The sequence below is a fragment of the Littorina saxatilis genome, linkage group LG12 (genome assembly GCF_037325665.1).
Source record: "Littorina saxatilis isolate snail1 linkage group LG12, US_GU_Lsax_2.0, whole genome shotgun sequence".
In the NCBI taxonomy this organism is placed as follows: Eukaryota; Metazoa; Mollusca; class Gastropoda; order Littorinimorpha; family Littorinidae; genus Littorina; species Littorina saxatilis.
The window spans coordinates 16,787,812-16,807,909 of NC_090256.1; the positions used below are offsets into that span (position 1 = coordinate 16,787,812).

At 40.8% G+C, this 20,098-nt stretch overlaps 2 protein-coding genes across 5 annotated transcripts in view; one reads left to right on the forward strand and one right to left on the reverse strand.

The window, feature by feature from the left end:
* The first annotated feature begins 1,740 nt into the window (after positions 1–1,740).
* LOC138981377 (centrosomal protein of 55 kDa-like) lies at positions 1,741–16,471 on the forward strand. 3 transcript variants are annotated; one of them, XM_070354270.1, is made up of 8 exons: positions 1,741–1,883; positions 3,108–3,563; positions 4,937–5,266; positions 6,834–6,911; positions 8,276–8,482; positions 8,870–9,127; positions 9,717–9,806; positions 10,985–16,471. In XM_070354270.1, the coding sequence occupies exons 2-8, from the start codon at positions 3,126–3,128 to the stop codon at positions 11,342–11,344; spliced, it is 1,761 nt and encodes a 586-aa protein (XP_070210371.1). In that variant the 5' UTR covers positions 1,741–1,883; positions 3,108–3,125; the 3' UTR covers positions 11,345–16,471. The 3 variants fall into 3 exon arrangements, with proteins under 3 accessions (XP_070210371.1, XP_070210372.1, XP_070210370.1); XM_070354271.1 differs by lacking the exons at positions 1,741–1,883; positions 10,985–16,471 and adding exons at positions 2,012–2,395; positions 9,967–10,050; XM_070354269.1 differs by lacking the exon at positions 1,741–1,883 and adding an exon at positions 2,030–2,395.
* A 1,206-nt stretch (positions 16,472–17,677) lies between these two features.
* LOC138981378 (N-acetyl-D-glucosamine kinase-like) overlaps positions 17,678–20,098 on the reverse strand; it is a 33,844-nt gene continuing 31,423 nt past the window's right edge. For both annotated transcript variants that reach the window (XM_070354272.1, XM_070354273.1), the window contains one exon: positions 17,678–18,156. In XM_070354272.1, the coding sequence (XP_070210373.1) occupies positions 17,945–18,156 (212 nt within the window). In that variant the 3' untranslated portion in view covers positions 17,678–17,944. The remainder of the gene's footprint in view (positions 18,157–20,098) is intronic.

The window sequence follows — 20,098 nt, forward strand, 5'->3', positions numbered from 1 at the left end:
AGTGTGCATCATATTTGGAATCTGACATGTTTGAAGAAAAACAGCAACATTGAGATATAAAGAACAGGAAGTCAGTTGAAAGTGTGTGTATGTGTGGTGCGTGCGTACGTGTGTGCGTGTGTGCGTGCGTGTGTGTGTGTGTTCCATTTCAGAAGGTATAGTTGATGTGTCCTCCTCGAATATTTTGATGAAATAAGACACTTGATTTGCTATCTGACAAGGCGTTATATGTGCACAAGGGTAATGGGGACCATGGACTCTTGGGACCCTCGAAAACTCCCCTTAGGGGGTCCACGGACCCTCTAAACATTAAAAGTGTATGTCACCGGGACCCTCTAAAACTCCCCTTCTTAGCCAAGGACCCTCTGAATATTAAAAGTGTATACTCCCCTTCTTAGGGAGTCCAAGGACCCTCTGAATATTGAAAAGTGTATGTCACCGGCACCCTCTAAAACTCCCCGCTTTAGGGGGTCCAAGGACCCTCTGAATATTAAAAGTGTATGTCACTGGGACCCTCTAAAACTCCCCTTCTAAGGGGGTCCAAGGAATCTCTGAATATTAAAAGTGTATGTCACTGGGACCCTCTAAAACTCCCCTTCTAAGGGGGTCCAAGGACCCTCTGAATATTAAAAGTGTATGTCACTGGGACCCTCTAAAACTCCCCGGACCCTCTGAACATTAAACGTGTATGTCACCGGGACCCTCTAAAACGGCTTAGGGGGTCCATGGACCCTCTGAATATTAAAAGTGTATGTCACTGGAACCCTCTAAAACTCCCCGCCTTAGGGGGTCCAAGGACCCTCTGAATATTAAAAGTGTATGTCACTGGGACCCTCTAAAACTCCCTGCCTTAGGGGGTCCAACATTAAAAGTGTATGTTACTGGGACCCTCTAAACTCTCCCCGCCTTAGGGGGTCCATGAACCCTCTGAATATTAAAAGTATATGTCACCGGGACCCTCTGAAACTCCCCTTAGGGGATCCATGGAACCTCTGACCATGAAAAATGTATGTCACCGGGACACTCTGGGACGGGCGTCCTTGGGGAGCTCTGGTAGGATAAACAGCTAGAATGCTACATGCATGGCTTGCTGTGTCGTACCAGATTTACACGAGTTGATTTTTGAAATATTGAAATGCGAGCCGGCGAAAGAGAGAGAGAGAGACAGAGAGAGAGAGACAGAGACAGAGAAAGAGAACTCGAACTCGAACTCGAACTCGAAAACGTTATTACGGAGGGATAATAGCATTGGGTCCATATATGGTCCTTTCTTACACACATAAAACGAAGTAAAGAATGACATTTTTTAAAAATGAATACAATGGCACACAATTTTAACTTTGAGATAGATGACGCGTACCGTAAAATAATGTCAGTAAAACACAATCATGTACAGAGAAGTATAAAAAAAAATGCAGTGCAAATTAAAAATAGTCAGGTTGCTTGATTTAGATTGTCGCACTACTGATAGCGATCGACACAATCAACACTGTGTTTCATATCGGATATACATTTCAATACTTTCGTTCAATCGCCGAGTCAATTGTGTATAAACTGGTTATTCAACTTGTTTTTATCATGCATCATTTTCATCCATTGCAGAGGTCGCCTGAATAGTTATGTAAACTGTTTACTCTGACTGATCTAATTTCTTCTGTGACCCCAACTCGGCGGAAAAGAACATTTAGGGGAATCCCCTTTTTCCCCCAGCGATAGTATTGGATGGAAAAGATTGCGTTCATTGGTTACTGCAAAGTCGGACATGCGCAGCAAGCACATCCAGTGGCGTGAACTAGAAAGAAGCAGAACGTACTGCATTTTTTCAGCGTAGTCCGCGAGTGTTTTGTGCGAATGTTTCTCTGTTGTTTGAAACTATATCCAGGGTGAGTATTGTTTATTATCACAACATGTTGATTGTACATTAGTGTCGAAATGCATACTGCAAGTTCCACGTTCGTTTTCGAGGAAATAAGCGCAGTAGATCGTTCGCGAAGATGAGTCTAGATGGTTTTGCCCTCGCCTCTATCTTTAGTAACTGTGACGTCACGGATAGTACAAGGAAGTTAAACATAGCGTGGTAAGGTGAGGTTAAATTCCGCGATAGTTTCTCGGTCGTACCACATGACGGGGCCTGCACCCCCTCTGTCACCCTCCTCCGTCCACTCCCGTCTGCCATAAACAGCATTTATTAAGGCAGAGGGAAATCCTGTGCGTGTCAGTGTCACATGAGAACTGGTTGTTAGAGTGCCCAGTATATAAGGAGAGCTGACTGGCTGAATGGCCAATTACGACTGTACATAAGGATGGTCAACTATTTCGTCAGCAGTATTCCTTGTGCTAGATAAATTAATCCCAACATTTTATTCTGTGAATCGGCCCACAAATGAAAGATTTGGTAAGAAGAATTCAGTTTTGTTACTTGTCTTAAATAAAATAGTGAATTTATTTTCTTTCTCCCAATCCCATGCACCCTTTTGAACAAATACACCAGGTAGGCCTATTAAGATATATACCTATGAAATGTGTTTTTTTCTCACATTTGTCAGCATGCTGTCAGCTCATCAGGCCATTCAAAAGATATTGATCTAAAGTAATATTACTGGTTTGCTAAAGGTTTTTTTACTTCTCTTTTCTCCACTCATATGGCAGAACTTTTGATTTTCATTGAACTTACCAAGACCCCAAAATAGATGTCATTTTTACATACATGTGTGGGTCTATTAATGAACGAGAGCGTATAAATTTATGAGTGCTTACAATCCTCTTGTAGTGTTACGTTGAATTACTACATTTCAATTCAAATATTTGTAGAAACTGTTTGTGTTTGTTCTGCTGAATTGCTTGATGAAAATAGAGACCATTAATTCTATGATTGGATGACTGCTTAGCTTTGTCAGTTTATGTGTGAATTTTTGTGTGCATGAACTTGATGAAGTAGTACATAGCTTTCCGTCTGTCTTGTCAGTCTTGCTGTGCTGTGTTGTGATATCCTGCTCTGCAATGTTGGCCCAAGAGGAGTTCAGAAAGTTATCTTTCGTTTCTTGAATTTGCACACAGCCTTAGCAGTGATGCACACGACATAACTCTTGTTTCTTGTCTTTGACCAGAGTCTCACAAGTGATCCAATGAGAGGGGAGGGAGTGAGTGTGTGCGGCCCTCAGGAAGGCAAGATGGAGTGTGAGCTGTCTGCGTACCGGAGGAAGGTGGACCAGATGACGGTGCTCCTCAAACACTACCAGACCGAGCTCGAGTCACACAAGGTGCGGCGCGACGGCGTGGAGACTGTCTCACGACTCTTAGCCGAGGCCAGGCAGGAGAACGCCCTTCTCAAAAGGAATCAGGTTGCCTTGGAAACGACGGTCAAGAACTTGCAGAATCGGTTAACGGTGAACGGCGTGACGTCATTGCCGGGCACGGAGGACAACGAGGTGATCGTCCCTGGTACGTCCACGCAGACTCTCACCAAACTCGCCGTGGAGAATAAACGCCTTCGCAGTTTGCTGCAGAAAGACACTGGGTCGGAGATTAACGACGACAGCTTGCGGAAACAGAGTATCACCGAGGTAATGCATGCTGGACGTTAGCTCATCCAGAGCGTGTGGAAAATGTGGGTGATGACTGGAGTTCACGGTCAAGGCCTTTAGTTTTACACTCATCGTGCACTGGGATTTTCAAAGCAAGAATGGTGGTGTTTTGCGTTGTAGTTTTTGAGTCACTTGAGAAAAAGTGACTCTATGTAATCGGTCAGTGTTAGTCTGTCCGGCCGTCCGTAGACACCACCTTAACGTTGGACTTTTCTCGGAAACTATCAAAGCGATCGGGCTCATATTTTGTTTAGTCGTGACCTCCAATGACCTCTACACTTTAACGATGGTTTCGTTGACCTTTGACCTTTTTCAAGGTCACAGGTCAGCGTCAAAGGAAAAATTAGACATTTTATATCTTTGACAAAGTTCATCGGATGTGATTGAAACTTTGTAGGATTATTCTTTACATCAAAGTATTTACATCTGTAGCCTTTTACGAACGTTATCAGAAAAACAAGGGAGATAACTAGCCTTTTCTGTTCGGCAACACACAACTTAACGTTGGGCTTTTCTCGGAAACTATAAAAGTGACCGGGCTCAAATTTTATGTGAACGTGACTCATTGTGTTGTGAATAGCAATTTCTTCCTGTCCATCTGATGCCTCATATAATATTCAGAACTGCGAAAGTGACTCGATCGAGCGTTTGCTCTTCTTGTTAGAAAATGATAGTGGATGAATATAAGTGAAAACAAGGTCCATTAGTTTTATGATGAGCAGTGCACAACTTTGTGTCATTCACTGTTGTTGTGTCAGAGAATGATGCGAAGAACATCTGCTGTTTTTCCTCGTGTGTTTTTTTAAATCAGGGAAGTCAGTTCCAATTTCTTTGTTGATCAAGCTGACCAAACAAAGAATTGTCAATCCTGTAAAGACTAAGGAAGTCATTTTTAAGTTGCTTCCCAAACATAATTCTGATTTACATTTTTTGCTGTTTTTGAACAAATCTCATTTCCTTTCTGAGTCAGACTTTTTTTTTCGTACAAAAGAGATACTTTGAAATTACAATGCACTTCTTGACTATTTCTTTCTTTTATCCTAACAAAAAAGCATCTTTTAAATTACAAAAGATCTCTTGACTGTTTGTAAAAGCATCAGTGTTTGTAAGACACTGTTTGTGTTTGTAAAAGCATCAGTGTTTGTAAGACATTTGACTGTTTCTAAAAGCATCAGTGTTTGTAAGACATTTGACTGTTTCTAAAAGCATCAGTGTTTGTAAGACATTTGACTGTTTCTAAAAGCATCAGTGTTTGTAAGACATTTGACTGTTTCTAAAAGCATCAGTGTATGTAAGACGTTTGACTGTTACTAAAAGCATCAGTGTTTGTAAGACATTTGACTTGTGTCCAGGATCCCGACCTGGTTGAGCGCCTAGAGGCAGAGAACAAGAGCATGAAGATGAAGCTGTCCGACCTTGAGGCGCTCTTCAAGGCGTCAAACAACGACAAAGACCGACAGCTGGCCGAGTTCAAGGACCAACTTGAGCAACACAGGGCGGGGACTGGCAGCGGGTCAGGCCAGACCGGTCTGCACGGCCTGAAGGAACACCTCCACACCTTCATGTCACACTGTCAGCACCTAGAGGCTCAGCTCAACCAAGCACAGGTGGAACAATCCACCGCTCCTGCCACTGGAGAGTCAACCATACAGCTCAAACCTGTCGCCAAACAGGCCGTTGAGGTGAGTGTTGCTTTAAGTGTTCACGCTATCTCATGCCTGTATTCGTTTATGAGATATTGTATGATTTCAGTCATATCATTTTTTTTTAAATTATTTTATTTCTCAAACATTTTTATTAGGCTATAAACAAGTAGGCTTAGGTGGAATAAGACCATATATTTTTTTTATTGTGTCTAAAACCTTTATGACCATTGTGAGAAAGAAAGAAAGTTAAAAGACAGTGTGGCATTTGGCGCTGCATAGCTAGAGAAAGCACTTGATGTGTTGCCATCCATACCTGCAGTATGCAAGATCGAGACATGACACGATCATTTCGCACTATTCCAACTTGGTGTGGCTATAAAAACATGCTGTTTTATTGCAGAAAAAAACAATTTGCTTCCTGGTTGTTTTATGAAGTCGTTTTAGGCTTGCGACAGCTCTTTCCATTGTCGGCTATAGTAGTCTAGGCTGTGACGTGCATAAGTAATGCAAAAACTAGATTCAGAGGAAAAGTTGGCTGTAATTCACAAATCTGCAAATCTCGTATCTCAAGTTTTGCTGTTTTGAGAAAATCGAAAATAAACTGTTTTATAAATTCACTACCCGGTACATCAAATATAACTTTAATTCATGGGTTTATAGTTTTTTTTTTAACAGTGCAATAGCAGTCTTAATTTGTGTTAAAGTCAGTTGTTTATGATATTTGATACATCTGAGAAAATATTGAGAGATAGGAGCTTTTCATCTAAAATAGTATCTTTTTATCCAAAGGAGTTATCCAGAATTAGACGATAAATACAAGGTTTTTTTCCGTTTGTCTTCTAACCTGTAGTGGCCATATTACATATATTACGGTGAGAAAAACATATTAGTAAGCTAAAATTCTAACAGAGGCAACCTGTTTATTCCATGTTGTGACACAGTTTCCGTCCAAGTGTGGCACGAACACCTCGTAAGTTTAACCCAAGCGGGTTTTTTGTGGTGCTTCCCAGAAACAAATGAACTTTTTCTCACTTTAAAAAGCAGCTGGAGATGCAAGCTTTTATCACCACATGAGCAACAAAATAAGAGAGCTAACTATTGTTTCGGTTCCAACACCTAAAAAAGTTAGATACAAGGTTTGTGAATTACAGCGACGATATGCTGACAGTATTTCATATTGTCACTAAATGCTCTTGTAAGGGAGTTCACTCACTGACCTCCACAAATTGAGAGGACAAATTCTTGGTTATTGAAATTTGCTGGCTGTTGCGTCATGTGTAATCACAATTGTCATAAGTAAAAGAGGTCACTCAAAAGGTATTTCACTCACAAACATTCGGATATATACATGGCATTTTTTTTTTTTACAGAAATATGGTGGCGATGTTCAGAAATTGTATCTTGACTTGTGTCTTTCTGTCACAACTTGATACTGCTCTTACTTTCAGTTCCTTGTTCCCTTACTAAGTGTTGCTTGTTTAAAGTGACCCCTCTATAAGGTTGATTATATCATGAGTGTCATACTGTCATGATTGTGTTTGCTTGTTTAAAGTGACCTTTCTATTGGATTGATTATACAATGTGTGTCATGTCTATGTTTCAGCGTACAGACAGTGTGGACGGTGTGGATAGCAGACAACTTCTGGAGGAAAAGCAGAAACTGCAGGACAGAGTGGAGGAGGTAAGAATACAGGCATGGCAATTCTCTTCGGATCCGAGGATTTCCGTGAAAAGCTCAGAGGGGAAAAAGTCCTCTTCCAAGAAAAAATAATCGAGAGAACAAAAACGAAAAAGGCCTGGTATGATCAATGTCCTCATTAAAACCGTCCGTTCTTTCAGTGATATTCCGCCCGCGTGAGTCATTTGCAAACGGTGGCGAATGCAAAGCGGGCGATAGTAATTTTGAACACAGATCTAGTTTGTGGCATCCATTTTCTCCATGTTTGAACTAGATGCTGTCTGCATTCACAGCAAAATCTACTTTTGAAATACGACCATTTCTGGGAATAAAGGTAATGATTGTGATCGATTTATTAGAACAAATGTTGATGTTTGCATGTGTGTGAAAGAGTAAAGTGTGTTCAAATAATATTAATTCAGTTGAAGGATTAAAATGATCGTTGGTTACTGGCAATGCGAAACATTAAATTTGTCAGTGTGTTTGCTGTGTACATTTATGAAACATACTCCCAGAATGCCCAAGATTGCACAGATTTTAATCTAGATTTCACACAAAAATCATTGCTCCCGAACCCACCTAGTTTTCAGAGATTTTTAATTTAAATCAATTCTCATGCTTGAATAAGTCCCCTAAAACTGCATACATGTGAGATAAATGAAATGTTCAGAATTATCTTTCAAGAGCCCTCCTGAAAATACTAGCAAACAATTTTATTTGAGAATGAATGATCTATAGCAGTCTAAAAGATAAGATGAATCACATTAAAAGATTAGGTGATGTGGTCTAAACATGATTGATGATTATTGTCGCTGGTTTCACTCAGCGACTGCATTTTTGATGTATACATTAATTAAAGAACATATATTTACAACATCAAATTTCTGGTATTCAAAGTTCAGCATGCAAGACAATAGTGTCACATTATACCAGAAATTCTGTAAGAGCGGGGTTCGACTAGATGTACACTTGCACTTTGTTTTATCACCCCCGCCTTACACATAGACTAATTGCTGCATTTCACCGGCTACAAGCAGCAGTGGGTTACATGCAGGTAACATATTTGCATGAATACAATGAAATTGTCAAAATGGTTCAAAAACGTTGGACAACACTTCCCCGTTTTCACATCAATTTGCAGCAGTGCGCTACATGGCAAACTTGTTTACATTAATACAACAAACTTGTCAAAACATGGTTAAATAAACTTGGAACAAAAATTGTCTGTTTCTCATCAATGGCGGTAAAAAGCCACCAACCAGCAAACTGCGTGCAAGCAGCAACGACTGTTTGCTGGTACCGCCCACAAGATAAGGTAATTGAATGACAGTAAAAAATAATGTGTTGTGTTTTTTCTCCTTTTTCAGGTGACAAAGATGAACCAAAGGTGGCAGGAGTTTTTCAACGAGCGTGACCGCTACACGCAGTCGCTGGAGCAGAAAGTGAAGGATCTAGAGGAGCGGCTGAAGCAAGCCATGCGTAGCGGGCCAACCGAGGAGTTCAACCGGCGCATCGAACAGGTGCTGGAAAAGTCACAGAAAGAACAGCAGCAGGTGGAGGATATGAGACGAAAGGTGAGGGGTGGCTTTAAGTCTATCACTAAGTGAGGGGTGGCTTTGAGTCTATCACTAAGTGAGGGGTGGCTTTGAGTCTCACACTAAGTGAGGGGTGGCTTTGAGTCTATCATCAGTAGCGGTGTTCCTAGGCTTAGAGGACACAGGGGTGGCTTTGAGTCTATCACTAAGTGAGGGGTGGCTTTGAGTCTCACACTAAGTGAGGGGTGGCTTTGAGTATATCATCAGTAGCGGTGTTCCTAGGCTTAGAGGACACAGGGGTGGCTTTGAGTATTGTTTGCTGTTAATTTCTGTGCCGGTTGTTTATGGGTCAAAGTCAGATGCTGTTCATCAATCAACCTTCATGTTGTGAGTAAACTAACAAAGCTTGTCTCGTGTCCCCCACAGGCAGAGGAAGAAGTGGCACAGTTGAGACAGGAAGTGTTGACGAGAGACGCTCATGTGTATCAGCTGGAGAGCCAGGTGAACATTCTGTCACGCAGCGTCAAACAGCACGGGCCTACGGAGATGGGCGCCACCATTGAGCACCTTAAGGCACAGATACAGGTGTGCACCGAAGACTTTGAGAAGGAACGTCAAGACCGACAGGTGGCGCTGCAAAAGGTGGCCAGCTTACAGGACCAGGTCGTGCGGCTCAACAAACTGGTGAGTGATTGGGTCATTGATTGGGTCATTGATTGGGCCAGCTTACAGGAGCAGGTCCTGCAGCTCAACAAAGTGGTTAGTGATTGGGTTCTAGGTCAAGCCTGTGTGTCTGTTTAATTCTCATGGAGAACAAACTGGTGAGTGATCGGCTCCTGGGTCAAGCCGGTGTGTCTGTTTAGTTCTCACGAAGAACAAACTGGTGCATGGCAATTTTCTTGTGTGTTACAGAACACTATGAATGTTGTGTGTTACAGAACACTACGAATGATGTTGTGTGTTACAGAACACTTTGAATGATGTGTGTTACAGAACACTATGAATGATGTGTGTTACAGAACACTATGAATGTGTGTTACAGAACACTATGAATGTGTGTTACAGAACACTATGAATGTTGTGTGTTACAGAACACTATGAATGTTGTGTGCAACAGAACACTATGAATGATGTTGTGTGTTACAGAACACTTTGAATGATGTGTGTTACAGAACACTATGAATGATGTGTGTTACAGAACACTATGAATGTGTGTTACAGAACACTATGAATGTTGTGTGCAACAGAACACTATGAATGATGTGTGTTACAGAACACCAGCCTACAGACACTGGTGTGTAACCAGGTGGGCCAGGCCCCCAGATCGTCGTCTCAGGAACACTCGCAGTACGGCCACCATGACGTGAGTACTCCTGCTCCCCGTCCCTGACCCCTGGGGGTCAAGTGTGTGTTGACAGCCCTATCATGCATCTCACAGCCCTATCATGCATCTCACTGTGTGTTGACAGCCCAACACTGTCTGTAGCATTATCATGCATCTCACTGACACTGTGTGTCCACAGCCCAACACTCTCCATAGCATTAATTATCATGCATCTCACTGTGTGTTGACAGCCCAACACTGTCCTTAGCATTATCATGCATCTCACTGACACTGTGTGTCCACAGCCCAACACTCTCCATAGCATTATATCATGCCTCTCACTGTGTGTTGACAGCCCAACACTCTCCATAGCATTATCATGCATCTCACTGTGTGTCCACAGCCCAACACTCTCCATAGCATTATCATGCATCTCACTGTCCACAGCCCAACACTCTCCATAGCATTATCATGCCTCTCACTGTGTGTTGACAGCCCAACACTCTCCATAGCATTATCATGCATCTTACTGTGTGTTGACAGCCCAACACTCTCCATAGCATTATCATGCATCTCACTGTGTGTTGACAGCCCAACACTCTCCATAGCATTATCATGCATCTCACTGTGTGTCCACAGCCCAACACTCTCCATAGCATTATCATGCATCTCACTGTGTGTCCACAGCCCAACACTCTCCATAGCATTATCATGCATCTCACTGTGTGTTGACAGCCCAACACTCTCCATAGCATTATCATGCCTCTCACTGTGTGTTGACAGCCCAACACTCTCCATAGCATTATCATGCATCTCACTGTGTGTCCACAGCCCAACACTCTCCATAGCATTATCATGCATCTCACTGTGTGTCCACAGCCCAACACTCTCCATAGCATTATCATGCATCTCATTGTGTGTCCACAGCCCAACACTCTCCATAGCATTATCATGCATCTTACTGTGTGTTGACAGCCCAACACTCTCCATAGCATTATCATGCATCTCACTGTGTGTCCACAGCCCAACACTCTCCATAGCATTATCATGCATCTTACTGTGTGTCCACAGCCCAACACTCTCCATAGCATTATCATGCATCTCACTGTGTGTCCACAGCCCAACACTCTCCAAAGCATTATATCATGCATCTCACTGTGTGTTGACAGCCCAACACTCTCCATAGCATTATCATGCATCTCACTGTGTGTCCACAGCCCAACACTCTCCAGCCACGTGGAGGTCACTACCAGTACCCGCACTCTACCCTGGACTACGACGGCCCCGCTTCCCCGCCCAGCAACGACAACTGGCGAGACTTCCCCAACTTTGACTACGAGCTGCCCAACAGAGTCCAGGGCGTCTTGGCTCCAGGGCACACGTCCATGCCGGGAACCACAGTGGAGCTGGTGGCCAGGGGTTCGAACTCTAAACCCAAGCATTCTCTGTCCGACTCGGCCCTGGGCGGGGATGGGAGGAAGCAGGAGAACGTTCTCACCTGTCCCAAGTGTAACAAGGAGTTCTGTGAGGAACGGCAGGGCGAGCTGCTCGCACATATGGACGTCTGCTGGGAGTGAGCCAAGCACACACCGCTCGCATAGAGAGAGACAATGCAAAGACCGCTCGCATAGAGAGAGAAATGAGAAAAAACAATGCAAAGACTGCTTGAAGAGAACCAGAAATGAGAGAGAAAAAAGAGTGAAAGAGAGACTGTGTTTGTGCTTGTGTGTGCGCTGAAAAATGTTCATGTGTGAATGTGCATATTTAAGTGCACATATATGTGTACTTGTGCCTTTGTATGGGAACTGTATGTTTACTGAAAAATAGCTAAGTGATTGGTGTGGGTATGCATACAAATGACTCGTTAAAAGTAGACCAAGTATTCTCCTCTTGCTTTCGTTTCTAACATGAGATGGCCATGGTGCAACTTTTGACAGACTCTTGACGTGAAGTTCATGTCAGAATAACAGTTGATACAAACACACTCAATATGTATAATTGGTCTAGTGAAATTGTGAGAGTGAGTGAATGGGCTTGCTGATCTTGACGTGAATTTCAGGGCAGAATACCAGTTGATTCCAACACACGCAATATGTATAAATGGACTTGTGAGTGTGAGTGAATGGGCCTGCTGACCTATGGTGCTAACATTGAATGGGTGTGGTTGTGTTGTAAGTGCCATCACATTGACATATGTGTGAATATATGCGACTATCCCAGTCGGCACGTTATGTGTACGTTGTGGTTACGCTACAGTCAATGGCTTGTACCAAAGAATTGTGAGCTGTGGTGAGAACACTTTAGTTGATTTCTGAAAAGCTTGTTTTTTTGTTGTTGTTTTATTTTAATTTGTTATCTGATGTTGTTGGGTAATATTTTGATTCCAGTGTTCTGTATTTGAGGGAACATTTTCTGTTTGTGGTACTGCATCCTCACTCTGTTCTTCAAATGCTATTTTGTCTCCAACAGTTTGAGTGTTTGGTTTCCATTACTTTTGTAGTCAAATATGTCAGTCTAGTTTCTGCAAGGAGCTGTTTGCAAGCAAAATAATTCCAGATAATTCTAATATTGCCTCAAATTCCTGAAGCAAGAAGTTGAATTATTGGAAAGGAAACACTTTAGTTAAAGATTTTAAGGACATCCTAACAAGTCGCGTAAGGCGAAAATACAATATTTAGTCAAGTAGCTGTCGAACTCACAGAATGAAACTGAACGCAATGCAACGCAGCAAGACCGTATACTCGTAGTCCACCGCTCACGGCATAGGCAGTGAAATTGACAAGAAGAGCGGGGTAGTAGTTGCGCTAAGAAGGATAGCACGCTTTTCTGTACCTCTCTTTGTTTTAACTTTCTGAGCGTGTTTTTAATCCAAACATATCATATCTATATGTTTTTGGAATCAGGAACCGACAAGGAATAAGATGAAAGTGTTTTTAAATTGATTTGGACAATTTAATTTTGATAATAATTTTTATATATTTAATTTTCAGAGCTTGTTTTTAATCCGAATATAACATATTTATATGTTTTTGGAATCAGCAAATGATGGAGAATAAGATAAACGTAAATTTGGATCGTTTTATACATTTTTATTTTTTTTTTACAATTTTCAGATTTTTAATGACCAAAGTCATTAATTAATTTTTAAGCCACCAAGCTGAAATGCAATACCGAAGTCCGGGCTTCGTCGAAGATTACTTGACCAAAATTTCAACCAATTTGGTTGAAAAATGAGGGCGTGACAGTGCCGCCTCAACTTTCACGAAAAGCCGGATATGACGTCATCAAAGACATTTATCAAAAAAATGAAAAAAACGTATGGGGATTTCATACCCAGGAACTCTCATGTCAAATTTCATAAAGATCGGTCCAGTAGTTTAGTCTGAATCGCTCTACACACACACACACACACGCACACACGCACATACACCACGACCCTCGTTTCGATTCCCCCTCGATGTTAAAATATTTAGTCAAAACTTGACTAAATATAAAAAGAAAAGGAAAACAACTTGAAGTAAAAAGAAATTAGTTATACCGGTAATCCCAGAGCTTTGTTGGTGAAATTCCAATAACAAGATGTCTCGTGGAATGCTAACATTGTTGTGATATGTCTCGTGGAATGCTAACATTGTTGTGAGATGTCTCGTGGAATGCTAACAATGTTGTGAGATGTCTTGTGGAATGCTAACATTGTTGTGAGATGTCTCTGAGAATGCTAACATTGTTGTAAGATGTCTTGTGGAATGCTAACATTGTTGTGAGATGTCTCTGGGAATGCTAACATTGTTGTGAGATGTCTCGTGGAAAGCTGACATTGTTGTGAACTGTCTGGGGATGCTTACATTGTTGTGAGATGTCTCGTGGAATGTTTACATTGATGAGATGTCTCGTGGAATGCTAACATTGTTGTGAGATGTTTCAGCACGGAATAGCGCACAGTACTGCCAGGTTGGTGTAAAGTTGTGTTTGAGGTCTTCCTTCCAGGAGGAGCTTTTTCTCGTCCCAGAAATGGCGCGAGTACAGAACACGGTCTGGTGGAGAGAGAGAGTTGGGCGGGGTTGTGCGGCTGGTAGTATTGCTCTAGCGTTTTTCTTGTGCTTGCACTTTAAGCAATGCAGATTTTCCCACTTCATGCATCCTTTAAGCTGAGTTGAAAGAAAAGTATAGGTGTGTACTTTGGAATAGGATGGCTACCTAATACAGAAAGAAAGACAAGCATGTTTGTGCAATGGTTAGTGCCCTGTTGAGACAACACCCTGTAGTTGGGTTGCTTCTCGTCAGATACTGTGGATGCTGTTGGAGACACTATTGTAATGCTGATGGAAATAATCAAAGTCCCGCTCTGCCTTGTGAAAACAGTCCGCCTCACTGGCACAGGTCTGGTATTGGATAAGACCATCCCTGCACTTGGTCACATACCGAAAATGAGGGGCCTGGGTGCCGTCTGTGCACGGGGGCTTTTAAAAAAAAAGAATTTGGTAAAAGGCACTGATGATCAAATGTAGACCCCTTTAGGCACGGGTTTCTCATCAACGATCAAATGCAGAAAGGTTAAGAATTGTCCTCTTTGGATAACAACATTAGGACACGTAACTGAAAATAAAAAGCCACAGAGAAACTGTCTTTGTTAAAAGCATTAAATATGTTTTCAAGAGTGGATTCTATTGCCATCGAAACGGGGGATATTTAATTGTACATGAACAATATAAGATGTTTGATGGGTTGTTGACAGACCAGCTTTTTTGTCGTCCGAGGGGGAGCATATCGTCTTTTGTTTCATATTTATTGACCAAGGCCGAAGGCCGCGGTCAATAAATATGAAACAAAAGTCGATATGCCCTCCGAGGACCGACAAAAAAAGCTTGTCTGACAACAACCCATCAAACATCGTTTTTGTCATCATTTTGGTAGCGCGAAAATAATTGCATCATCAACAGAGGGAGCCATGAGTTGAAACGCGAGTTTGGTTTTGAAAATACCGTTTTTGGGGCCCCACCACGCTGTTGCAATCACTGAAGGCAGGCGCGAGAGTGAAGGCGCTACAAGTACAAGTGAAAGCGAGTCAAGGAGATCTGTGTATTAATTTGATGACATGTTGAGACAAGTATGTCAGGTTTGAGGAAGAAAAGTTCTGTAGGTTCCGACTAACTGAATGGTGTGTGAATCCAGCAGTACGCGTCTTCGACTTTGGGCCGACAGCGGCGTTTCATTGCAAAGAATGACCTACATTTTGCATTATTTTGCTTGCGATGGGATTGCCCCGCTGTTTCGAAGAGTTGCTTGTTTGCGGCACTGTCTCGGTTCGTGACATCTCTTAGCAGATATGTGGATTAAACGTGCGACGAATCGAGAGCAAGGAATAGCAGAAAGCAAAGATGAGTGAGTCGCTTTTCTCTTGTTTTCCCTCTTACCTGTGAGCCGATGAACCCCCGAGCGTTTCTATTGGGTTTGGTTTTGAATATCCATGTAACCTGCTTTCTGTAACTATGGTAACTGGGCATTTATTCCCCGGGGAACATGACATTTATTTCCCAGATGCTTGTGAATGAAAACTCGTGAAAATGATGACAATATTCCATAACTGAACATTTGTAATACAAAGCCTTTTCAGATAGTTGTATATCTATCATCATCGCTATGAAGGAGATTGTTGAAAGCATGTGTGTAGACCTGCTGTCGAGAGGCATTTATTGTCAGGACCCGCCATGATGACTTTCACATCTCTGTTAATTACAGTCAAATGTAAAAACCATATTCGCTCTCTGTTTAGATAGATGACTTTCACATCTCTGTTAATTACAGTCAAATGTAAAAACATATTCGCTCTGTTTAGATAGATGACTTGAGCATCTTTGTTGATTATAAACATATTTCTTCTGTTAAAATAGATGACTTCAGTGTGTTGTGATTTATTCATTCAGACAAATGTGATACACAGTGTAAAAGTATTTGGTCCCATGGGTTGTTATAATATTGTCTTGTTATTTTCTTCATTTGCTAATTCACACACAAAAATGGTATACTGTATTATTTTGTTGTGTACTGGAACTTTTCGATAAAGGATTCAGTTTTATAGTTGTATTCAGTAACTCGACATTTGGCGTCAATACGCTGATTTTTAATTCCAAGTATCTGTTTTGCAGTACATTGTCAGTGTGCTAAAACACAAAATATCTGTTTTGCAGTACATTGTCAGTGTGCTAAAACATGAAATATCTGTTTTGCAGTACATTGTCAGTGTGCTAAAACATGAAATATGTTTTGCAGTACATTGTCAGTGTGCTAAAACATGAAATATCTGTTTTGCAGTACATTGTCAGTGTGCTAAAACATGAAATATCTGTTTTGCAGTACATTGTCAGTGTGCTAAAACATGAAATATGTTTTGCAGTACATTGTCAGTGTGCTAAAACATGAAATATCTGTTTTGTAGAACATTTGTCAGTGTGCTAAAACACAGCTCTTACATTAATTATGGTGCCATTTGTGTTCCTGTTTGTAATACTTGTATAAATACCTGACTTGTTGTGCCTGTTTGTAATACTTGTATATATATCTGACTTATGTTGTGCCTGTTTGGAATACTTGTATATATACCTGACTTATGTTGTATTAAAAACCTGAGCAAGGAAATGTCTCTTTGGAGACAAAGAAGTGTATGTGTTATATACATTTCTAATAAAGTATTGTCATAAAGTAAAGCACCATTTGTGTGTGTGTGTGAGAGAGAGAAAGCTAAGGTAAGAGAGAGAGAACAGAAAGCTGGAAACCTATACAGAAGAAAGCTAGGAAAGTATTAAACCACAGTTTTATTCCAAGTTTTTAATTCAGCACCATCTAAGCAGGCAGGGAAAAATAGAGATGCTTGTCTAAATAGTGAATAACAGACATTCAATTTAAAATGTTATTTCATTTTCATTCAAATCTTCCAGCAATGGCAAGAGCACTTGACATATCTCTGCAAGAAAGAAAGAACAATGGTAAGAAATGTGCATACAGTATAAGTTATGACTATCTGAGAACAGTAATTGTTGATGGGAAACATGAAAGTGACAGTCTTCAAATGTTCACAGCATGAGTGTGTTGTGTGTGACTGAACAGTACACGCATCCTCTGACAACAGCCACCAAACACTGACAAAACCCGGTCTTCCTCACATGTCTTAAACAGTGGAGTGCATCTTTCTTCAAAATACAGCATACTGCTGAGCTTACGTACACACAATTTCCAATAACATACTATTCATAAGTCTCAGGGACTTGCACATTCAGTTCTTGTAGTTCTATTTGGATTTCATTGCATGCACGAACATTTTGTTAATGCTATTTTCAACATAAAACAAGAAATTGATTGAAAGGAGCAGAATAAATCCGACAACAAGAAACAATGCACTTTCAGAAACACAACTCACAGGGTTTTATGACTTAAATGATTTTTTTAATGTTATACATGGTATGTATTTGCAGCAGCAAAAAATAAAATTGGGAGGCAGAGGGTCAATGACTTCGTAAAGTTTGCATATGATTTCAAAACTGGCCATAAAAAGTACATGTCACAGAAACAGTTTTGAGGCATATGATAACAGAAAAGATATGGATTTAAAAAGTTCCATATGATCGCTATCTAGATTTCACAAGTATAATTTTCATAGCACTTTCATGAATAATCAAACTTACACTCAAAGTGATTAGATTACTTAATAGACATATCAATCAATCAATCAATATGAGGCTTATATCGCGCATATTCCGTGGGTACAGTTCTAGGCGCTCTGCAATGATGCCGTGCGAGATGAAATTTTATACGGCCAGTAGATTGCAGCCATTTCGGCGCATATTTACCTTTCACGGCCTATTATTCCCTGTCACACGGGTATAGGTAGACAATTCTCTATCTCACTTTTGTAATGCTCTCTCTCTCACTACAGTGTATACATGTGCATAAAGAGAGCACTTTCTTCTACAATTTGCTGCACCATACAATATTTGGACCATGGCATGTAAAGCTTCAGAGACATGTTGATATGTTTTGGATACCCCTGCAACCTAATGGCAATGCACCATACAATATTTGGACCATGGCACATAAAGCCTCAGAGACATGGTGATTGTTTTGGATACCCTTGCAACCTAGCTAATGCACCATACAATATTTAGACCATGGCACGTAAAGCCTCAGAGACATGTTGATTTGTTTGGCGCTGTCTCACAAAAGGCGGCAGTGTAGAAAGTCTCTGCAAAGTCAGCGTAGTTGAGCGGGAGGGTCACGCCGGCTTGCTTGGCTCCCAGGGTCGCCGCTCCCACTGCACCGCACGTCTTCAGTCGCAGGAACTTGACGCCTTTGATGCCCGCTTTGGGGCCCTCCGCTTTCATCTTACTCTCAAACCCTGTCAAAAGCAAGGAAAAACAACGTTTTCATCTTACTCTCAAACCCTGTCAAAAGCAAATAAAAGCAACGTTTTCATCTTATACTCTCAAACACTGTCAAAAGCAAGGAAAAGCAACCTTTTTATCTTACTCTCAAACACTGTTAAAAGCAAGGAAAAGTAACGTGTTCATCTTACTCTTAACCCCTGTAAAAAGCAAACAGAAGCAAAGTTTTTATCTTACACTCAAACCCTGTAAAAAGCAAAGAAAAGCAACGTGTTCATCTTACTCTCTCAAACCTTGTAAAAAGCAAACAGAAGCAAAGTTTTTATCTTTCACTCAACCATTGTAAAGGAAAAGCAACGTTTACACTCAAACCCTGTAAAAAGCAAAGAAAAGCAACGTTTTCATCTTACACTCAAACCCTGTAAAAAGCAAAGAAAAGTAACGTTTTCATCTTACTCTTAAACCCTGTAAAAAGCAAAGAAAAGCAACGTTTTCATCTTACTCTTAAACCCTGTAAAAAGCACAAAAAAAGCAACGTTTTCATCTTACACTCAAACCCTGTAAAAAGCAAAGAAAAGTAACGTTTTCATCTTACTCTTAAACCCTGTAAAAAGCAAAGAAAAGCAACGTTTTCATCTTACACTCAAACCCTGTAAAAAGCAAAGAAAAGCAACGTTTTCATCTTAACTCTTACCAGTTCGGGGGTTTTAGGGCATATTTTACAGTGCTGTTGGCGCCTACTTGCCGAGTGGCTATCTGGGGTCATATTCTAAATGAAATATAGAAAGTTATATATCAAATGAAAGGAAAATGAATAAGCTTTTCATATTTGCAAAGAGAATTGTGCTATCTTTAAAGGTAACAAGAAGGGCAAAGCCCACACGACTCACATGCTGAACAGACCTTGATCTTTCTTTCAGAATAATTTTACAATAAAATTGAGAAAATTGTTTGTTTGTTTGTTTATTTGTTGCTTAACGTCCAGCCGACTACGCAGAGCCATATCAGGACGAGGAAGGGGGGATGAAGGGGCGGGCCACTTGTCAAGCGATTCCTGTTTACAAATGCACTAACCCATTACTTGTGTCCCAGCAGGCTTTAGTAAAACTAAATTAATACCTACTGGAAGATTACCAGTTTCCAGTATGTTAAAATAGGCTTAACCTATCTACTGCTGGACTTACATCAGAACACTAACAGATTAAACTATACATGAATCGCGAGACAAGCGGCAAGAGAAGAGATTTTTGGAAAAAATACAGGTGAATGAGCAAGAAGGCAGAAAAAAGAAAAGAATTCATGAAGAAAAAGAGAGCATGACAGGAAAGAGGAACCAAAAATCTACCTAACAGCAAACTAGAAAGCTCCTGCGGTTCCAAAAACAGGAGGGGCTTTTAATTTCATAACCGCAGTGCCCCACTGCGGGAAATTGAGAAAAACAATATTTATTCAGTAAAGAAAATAATTACAGAAAACTAATGCCATTGTGAGTTGCACATTCAGTAATTGCATCCAAGTTATGGTGCATACTGTGTCAAAAGGTTCTCCATCCTAAAATGCTAATCGCTGGTCATTAGGGGATCGAGTCGAACAAGGAACGTCAGTTCTCCGATTTCTCTCTAGTCTGGCGCCTGTTTTCTCTTTTTTGACAAATATCAGTTTAACTCAAACTGACCTGGAACTTGAAGATATGTAACCTAATGTGAGTTATTATGAAAATATAATGTATTTCCCTCACACATATGTAGTTTTGGAAGAGTTATTTTCAATAATTCAGTCAAGGTCACTTCAAAATATATACATTTCAACTTTGAAGGACCCTGTGACCTTGACCTTGAAGTGAGGTCAAGTTGCCAAACATGTTTCTGAAGATCTAATGTATTTCCCTCACACATACGTAGTTTTGGAAGAGTTATTTTCAATAGTTCAAGGTCAAGGTCACTTCAAAATATATAC